The sequence below is a fragment of the Pristiophorus japonicus genome, chromosome 15, assembly GCF_044704955.1.
Source record: "Pristiophorus japonicus isolate sPriJap1 chromosome 15, sPriJap1.hap1, whole genome shotgun sequence".
Classification (NCBI taxonomy): domain Eukaryota; kingdom Metazoa; phylum Chordata; class Chondrichthyes; family Pristiophoridae; genus Pristiophorus; species Pristiophorus japonicus.
This window is the reverse complement of record NC_091991.1, coordinates 50,621,734-50,630,073: the sequence shown is the minus strand read 5'-3', so window position 1 is coordinate 50,630,073 and position 8,340 is coordinate 50,621,734. Positions and strand designations below refer to the sequence as shown.

At 38.2% G+C, this 8,340-nt stretch overlaps 1 protein-coding gene across 1 annotated transcript in view; it reads left to right on the top strand.

Moving 5' to 3' along the window:
* The first annotated feature begins 298 nt into the window (after positions 1-298).
* Positions 299-8,340, top strand: part of bcl2l13 (BCL2 like 13) — a 41,089-nt gene continuing 33,047 nt past the window's right edge. The window contains exons 1-4 of the mRNA XM_070900422.1: positions 299-404; positions 1,293-1,432; positions 2,073-2,177; positions 3,856-4,012. Of these exons, the coding sequence (XP_070756523.1) occupies positions 1,327-1,432; positions 2,073-2,177; positions 3,856-4,012 (368 nt within the window). The 5' untranslated portion in view covers positions 299-404; positions 1,293-1,326. The remainder of the gene's footprint in view (positions 405-1,292; positions 1,433-2,072; positions 2,178-3,855; positions 4,013-8,340) is intronic.

Sequence of the window (8,340 nt, the reverse complement as noted above, 5' to 3'; positions counted from 1 at the left end):
TCAAAGCGGATACTTCAATTGTTAGTATAAGTCAGTATTTAATTTAAAAGTCTGACGATGTGTTTCAAGAGCATTTTTTTCTCTTTGACCTTTGACCCCCGCGCTTTCGGTTAACTTCAACTCGCGAACGCGAAGACGTGACTTTATTTTCTCTTTTCTGTTTGGAGCATAAGCTGTTTCTAATGTGCATCTTCAGAAAACGATATAATCAGGGGGCCGGAGCCCCAGCCCAGTCCTGGCGTTATTTTTAAAATTGAAGCTGTGGCCTTTGACCTTGTGCCCCCTTATGTTGCGGAAGGGGGCGGAGTCAGCGCGTCTCTTTGCCCCCGAAAGATGGCGCGGCTCTAAATAAGGAACTTCCAGAGCAGTTGCAACTGCACCGGGCTGGCCCGTCCGACAACACAGTAAGTCTGTCCGGTTTGCTTGGCGCTTTTTTGAAAAAAAATGTAAGAGTGAAATAAAAGTTATGTTGGTAGTAGATTAAAGTAGAAGGCGCGTGGTTGTTTTAATAACACGAATATTCAATTTGCTACTTATTATTAATAGGGAAACCATTTATGATTGAATGGTATCCAGCTGTTTGCATAATGTCTGCAATTGTTCTTGTATCATTGGAGCTATTTTTATATAATCGGCCAATTTAAAGAACCGTTTTTTTTGGGGGGGCGGGGATTTATGATCCCATGGTTCATTCTCCCGTTTGTATAATAGTATCGGATAATAAAACAAGTTCATAATTTGTGCAAACGTTGTTACTACAGTACAATCGCGTCAACTTAATAGTGTAAGAACGGACAGGCATCAACAGTCGCATCGTTGGTGACCTTTTTCTTTTCCACTGATGCCAGGCATTGGAAGTGCACATGGGCATTTGGTGGGGGTCGTTAAACAAAGGACACTTTGACTTTGTTCTTTTCTGCGGTTCGCTTACCTTAAAGGAATATGTTGGTCATGGTTTTAAAAGTTTGCGCGTTTTGCAAGTCTTTTGATTACTATAAAAAATTCGGCTTTGAATCTTAAACGCTTTTGACATTTGCTCTTTTTGGTATGGGTAGGACTTCGAAGAGTGTTCTGAAGATTTTCATAATAGAAAAAAAAAGTGTCTATTTTAAATGTCTGCTTTACTTATTGGCAAATACGAAAAATATGGTAATGTGTGAAGTTTAGATGGTCGTCATATCATCACCAATCTACCAATTCTGCAGATTCTGCTTGTCTGTTGTTTTCTAACAAAATCATATTTTTATTTTTTTTTGTCCTCTCCCCTTCCCGGCGGATGTATCGTCACATAGTTGCAATTTTTGATCATCAAAAAATAAAGTGAAGATGGCTACAGCTATACCTGAAGGTTTTCATTATGAGACCAGATATGTTGTCTTGAACTACTTGGGACTCATTTCACAAGAAAAGATTCCAGGGCCAACAGGAGAAGGTAATCTCAACAATGTCATATTTAAGTAAGGAAGGTATATTTTAAACAAGATGAAAGCAAATAATTTATATATTCAATTATTTAAAATAAAATGTTGGCTTATTGATCTAGTTACAAAACAGTACAATATTAGTTCAGTATACTGTATCCTCAAATATACTTGGCAAGGATTACTCAATTTGTGCTTTGGTGATTGAAAATGAAAGCAACAAAACGTTTTATTGTTTGTCATTTTTGTTTTAGGAGCAAAAGTTAACTCAGTTTGGATTTTACATGTAAAAATTAGTCTTGGGCTCAATTTTATATTGACTGTTGATAAATCTTTAAAGTACTTTTACAAGAGTAAGCATTCTGGTATGTTGTCTGAAGCCATGCATAACTTGTCTATTCACTTTCTGCATGGTTTGTTATGAATTCTGGCAACATGTCATAGACTATCAGTATAACGTGCAATGCTTTGGAAATGGAAAGCTATTGATGGACTAAAAGAAGTAGTGTTTTTACAATCTGAATGCTGAATCATTTTGTCTTTTTTTGTGACGTTTGAGTGGATAGCTGGTTTAATTTATTGGGGATGAGCTTTAATAGGCCAAAATATATATTTTTTTCGCTGCATAAAATTGGTGATATGCTTTTACAGGGGCACTCTCAACGGAAAGGCCTCCTTTGGAGAGGGATGTAGCTGAGAAAATTAAGATGGAAATAGAAGAAGAACTCAAACTTCTGAATGATGAGATCAACAAAGGTTGGTCCAAATGTTCAAACCTTCCCAGCATGTATTGCATTTGTTATTGTTGAGCTTCACCTCTTCAATACATAGAAAACTTGATTCATTTAACTAGAGATGCAGTTTGTAATAAATAAATCTTTATTAATTAAGTATGCAAGACTAGTAATTTGTGCTCATCATAGGCAGTCCCTCGGATTCAAGGAAGACTTGCTTCCACTCTTAAAATGAGCCCTTAGGTGGCTGAACAGTCCCTGTGACAGGTGGGACAGATAGTCGTTGAGGGTAAGGAGGGTGGGACAGGTTTGCTGCATGCTCTTTTCGCTGCCTGCACTTGATTTCTGCATGCTCTCGGCGGAAAAAAATTGTGCTACACGGGCATTGTAAGGATGTCGAAGCATACTATGATCTACTAGTGTAGTACATACTGTACTTGGGTATTCCTGCAATACTACTGTATGGCGATAGAGCAAAAAATACTTCTTCACGGTGGTTGCTAGTGGATTTAAGGTGAAGCCCAAGCTTGGGGATTTTAAAAATTCTGCATCCAGATGGATATAAACTTGGCTAGAATATGGTTGTAAAAAAATCTATTTATACAAGTGCACTTGAGCTTCATAAAACAGTTGTTACTTCTGTCAACAGCTATTCCCACCCTTATGAATTATCTAACACCTAATCTGTCCTGAGAAATTTTTCTGGTAATTATACATAATTATTTCTGTGTAGAGGTCACCTCTGTTTAGTGTGTAAATTTCTGGTATGACGCATTTGTGTTCAGTATCTTTATTATTTTGAAAAGATTTTTAAATGAGTTTTTGATTGCAAAATTACATTTTAATATGGTGTATGAAGTAACTGCCATTTAAAAATTAAAAAAAATGTAAGGTTTTTTGTAATCGTGTGTCAGGATCTGGTAACGGGTAAAGTATTTTAGTGAAAATTACTTGTATAACAATGCATCTCCTTTTTAAAATTCTTATAATCTGGCTTTGCTACACCAAAAATTTGTTGTGGAATACCAAGTTCCAAGTTGTGATATTGTTACTCGCCTGTTAGAATTTAAAACAAAAATCCAGTCCTGGTTAATTTGTTAATGTTCAATGTTAAAATATAATCGAAAGTATTGCAGTATTGTACTTTTTCTAGTCCTTTCTACGTTTTTTTGAATTGTTTACTCCCTGCTTCAGAGATGGAGGAATTGTAAAGTGTTTTCTTCACTCTGGAGTGCATACTGTGTCTGTCTTTGGAGAAGTTTAAAAAGTACTGAGTGGAACAGATGTGCCTGTTTGTATTGGACAGATCAGAGCATAATGATTCTATGAGAACAGTAGAAAGGAAATACTTGATTTATTTTTAAGATACTTTACTTCTGTTTTAAATTTAGTCTTTTTGTAACCGAGGGCCACAACCAATTTGTAATGTAACCTGTATCAAAGTTTTTGTGCTGTAAGTTACCAAAAATCTATTTAATAAAGATGTTAGATTTTGCTTGCCTATCCTTGAAGATTGGGGATCAAATTTAGAGCTAATACCTGTAGTGCAAATGTATGTAAAGCAGCATTGTAGTACTGTAGTAAATTTAATACAGGGTACCATATTTATGAAACTATTTTCATAGAGCAGGAGTTCTGTTTGGTTAAGTTCATTTATTCTAAACTGTTTTTTTTTTTTTCTTTCGTCTTTTTCCTTCTAGCCTTTGTCAGTACAGGATTTGAGTGTCACACTTCACCAGTATTTAGTCCAGCAAATCCAGAAAGTTCAATAGAAGATTGCCTGGCACATCTTGGAGAAAAAGTATTTCGGGAGCTTACTGTGCAACTGCAGGCAGCACTACAAAATATTCTTCGCAAGTGAGTTATGCATTTCTGTTATTTGCATCATTGGTAAAATTCTCATTAAATGGAAACCAACAGGGTAGCATCCCTTACTATGAGCTACATCTCTTACTTCCATCCCTGCTTCACTTTTTTGATTCCTCAGCTGGGTAGATTAGTAAGTAATCTGTAACTTGGGCACCAAAGACATGTGAATACATGTTGTGCTGACTTGTCCCACCTTTGGCAGCCTTCCAGAGCTTGCTATGTGTGGAAAATATGCCATGTTGATGTGTAGCTGAGCTTCTACCTTTTTTTAATTATCCACTTCATTAGGCTCTGGTTTCTCTGGGTTAGTTATGGGCATGCAACCTACTCCAAGCTTGGTCAACACCACTCTGAACTCTTCCCCGGAGAGACGACTAGTTTCAACTTGGCACTTCCGTGAAGTGACGTGATCCGATCGGAACCAGGAAGATCACTTCTCTCTCACGACTCAATTCACCCTATCTAATACAATTGTTGCAAAAAAAATTAACTCTCCATGCAGATAGCCCATGATATTGACAGAAGTGTTATGAATGTGTTGTAATTTCAAGCAGTTACAGAATATAATTTTTCAGGACTTTGCCTGGCTATTTCACATATGAAGCTCAAAATTGTTTGGTGAGTTTTTCGATAACTATCGACTAACCTCAACCAGTTTGTCTTTTGTGGGTGTAGCAATTTTCTGTGGTTGAGAATTCCACAGGTTCACAATTCTGAGTGAAGAAGTTTCTCCTCATCTCAGTCTTAAATGGCTTATCCCTTATCCTTAGACTGTGACCCCTGGTTCTGGACTTCCCCAACATCGGGAACATTCTTCCTGCATCTAACCTGTCCAATCCTGTCAGAATTTTATATGTTTCTATGAGTTCCCCTCTCATTCATCTAAATTCCAGTGAATATAAGCCTAGTCGATCCAGTCTTTCTTCATATGTCAGTCCTGCTATCCCATGAATCAGTCTGGTGAACCTTCGCTACACTCCCTCAATAGCAAGAATGTCCTTCCTCCGATTAGGAGACCAAAACTGTACACAATATTCAAGGTGTGGCTTCACCAAGGCCCTGTACAACTGCAGTAAGATCTCCCTGCTCCTATACTCTAATCCTCTCGTTATGAAGGACAACAGGCCATTTGCCGCCTTCACTGCCTGCTGTACCTGCATGCCAGCTTTCAATGATTGATGTACCATGACTCCCAGGTCTCTTTGCACCTCCCCTTTTCCTAATCTGTCACCATTCAGATAATATTCTGCCTCCCTGTTTTTGCCACCAAAGTGGATAACCTCACATTTATCTACATTATACTGCATCTGCCATGCATTTACCCACTCACCTAACCTGTCCAAGTCACCCTGCAACCTCTTAGCATCCTCCTCACAGCTCACACTGCCACCCAGCTTAGTGTCATGTTCAAACTTGGAGATATTACATTTAATTCCTTCGTCCAGATCATTAATGTATATTGTAAATAGCTGGGGGCCCAGCACTGAACCTTGCGGTACCCCACTGCCTGCCATTCTGAAAAGGACCCGTTTATTCTTACTCTTTGCTTCCTGTTTGCCAACCAGTTCTCTATCCACATCAATACATTACCCCCAATACCATGTGCTTTCATTTTGCACACTAATCTCGTGTGGGACCTTGTCAAAAGCCTTTTGAAAGTCCAAATACACCACATGCACTGGTTCTCCCTTGTCCACTCTACTAGTTACATCCTCAAAAAAATTCTAGAAGATTTGTCAAGCATAATTTCCCTTTCATAAATCCATGCTGACTTGGACCGATCTCGTCACTGCTTTCCAAATGCGCTGCTATTACATCTTTAATAATTGATTCCAACATTTTCCCCACTACCAATGTCAGGCTAACCGGTCTATAATTCCCTGTTTTCTCTCTCCCTCCTTTTTTAAAAAGTAATTAGCTACTCTCCAATCCATAGGAACTGATCCAGAGTCGATAGAATGTTGGAAAATGACCACGAATGCATCCACTATTTCTAGGGCCACTTCCTTAAGGCCCTGGGGATTTATTGACCTTCGATCCCATCAATTTCCCAAACACAATTTCCTGATTAATAAGGATTTCCTTCAGTTCCTCCTTCTCACTAGACCCTCGGTCCCCTAGTATTTCCGGAAGGTTATTTGTGTCTTCCTTAATGAAGACAGATCCAAAATATTTGTTCAGTTGGTCTGCCATTTATTTGTTCCCCATTATAAATTCACCTGATTCTGACTGTAAGGGACCTATATCTGTTTTCACTAACCGTTTTCTCTTCACATATCTATAGAAGCTTTTGCAGTCAGTTTTTATGTTCTCTGCAAGCTTACTCTCATATTCTATTTTCCCCCTCCTAATTAAACCCTTTGTCCTCCTTAATCATCTGCCTTAATTTCTTCTGTGGCTCGGTATCAAATTTATCTGTTTGTCTGTAACACTATTGTGAAGCGCCTTGGGATGTTTTATTATGTTAAAGGCACTATATAACTAAAAGTTGTTATTATAAACTTAAAACTATAAGTGTGTGGTTGCTATCTGTTGCTTTGCTTAACAAACTGGCAACGGCTAACTTTGTCAAATGTATTTGCATTTGAGCACAAATATTCTGAATTGATTTGTTAAATTAAGCCTAACTAATGCAGTGCTGTTGCAAGTCTAAAACCAAGCTATTATACTGTTTTTTTGATGAAATTCGTGAAATAAAACACTCTTATTGCATCTCTTTTGTGCCCAGTTTGATACTTTATCTTTGAGGTGAATGAAGAGTTAAATGGTGCTTCAGCCAATGGCTGAACTGTGAATTAATCTTTTAATTTGAGTCTGTTTATGTAGGGCAACTACATTGCAATAAACCTTAGATATGTACATCCTAATAGTTTTTTTACAATACTGTACCAGTTTTATTTAGACTGGTTATATAATGTATTTGTAGTGTATGTGAAAAAGATTTAAACAATTCTGTCAATGTGACCAAAACTGCTGATTGCAAGATTGTGTAGGTTTGGGCTATATTTCATAAGTTTGTATATGAAACTTTCATTTGATACCCGCCTCCACCTTGGGCCATATTTGTGTGGAATCTCTGCTGCAGCTGTCAGTATGAGTAATTGAATGTCTGAAAACACCTTATTTTCAGGAGGCTACCAATATAGCTAAAAGGACAAAATAACTGATTGTAGGTATTGCTCCAAGCTGATATCCTTACATTGCTATATACTGTTTGGATGTTCTAACTTCCAATGGAAGGAAATGTCTCAATGTCATTTTTTTCTTGGTTGACTCTTAAAATAAGAAATCTTCACCCTTTGTGCTGCTCAATGCCTCTTGGAAAGGTACAAGTGAGAACATAAAGAATTTAGATAGGGAAGCAAATTCTCCATGACTGTTTTGCAGACTTACAATATTGTGGCAAGAAGACATGGGGTGAATTTCCATAGAGCCTTTCTTGCTTTGCTGAAGTTATGGCGGTGCAGTGGGAGAAGCCTGAAGAAATTCACTTCCATATTATCTCTGTGTAGTTTGAAGTTCTGTTGTGGACTTTGCATATTTTTAAAAATTTGTCTTGAGGGCAGTAGATACCTCTCAAAAAAAGAAACCAACCTTGATCCCTCTGTCCTTGCAAACTACCACCCTATCTCCACCTCCCTTTCCTCTCCAAAATGCTTAAGTGTTGTCGCCTTCCAAATCTCTGCCTATTTTTCCATGTTTGAATCCCTCCAATCAGGTTTCCACCCCTGCCACACTGAAACGGCCCTTATCAAGGTCACAAACTGTGACTGTAACTGTGGTGAACTATCGCTCATCCTTCTCGACCTAGAATCATAAAATAGCACAGTACAGGAGGCCATTTAGCCCATTGAGTCTGTGCCGTCTCTTTCCTCGTATCCCTGTAACTTTTTTCTCATTCGAGTATTTATCCAATTCCTTTTTTGAAAGATACTATTGAATCTGTTTCTCCCACCCTATCAGGCAGAGCAGTCCAAATCCTAATCACTCATGTTTATAATAAAAAAAGGTAATAATTCTCCTGTCGCCTGTGGTTCTTTTGCCAATCACCTAAAATCTGTGCCCTCTTGTTATCGACCCTTCAGCCATTGGAAACAATTGACCTGTCTGCAGCCTTCAACATGGTTGACCATTCCTCTAACACATTTCCTTCATTCTCTAGCTGGGTCGGTCTGCCTTTGCCTAATTCCATTCTTGTCTCTGTCGTAGCCAGAGAATCACCTGCATTAGCTTCTTTTCCCACTCCCACACCGTTACCTCCTGGAGTCTCCAAGGATCTATCCTTGGCCCCCTTCTATTTCTCATCTACATGTTAC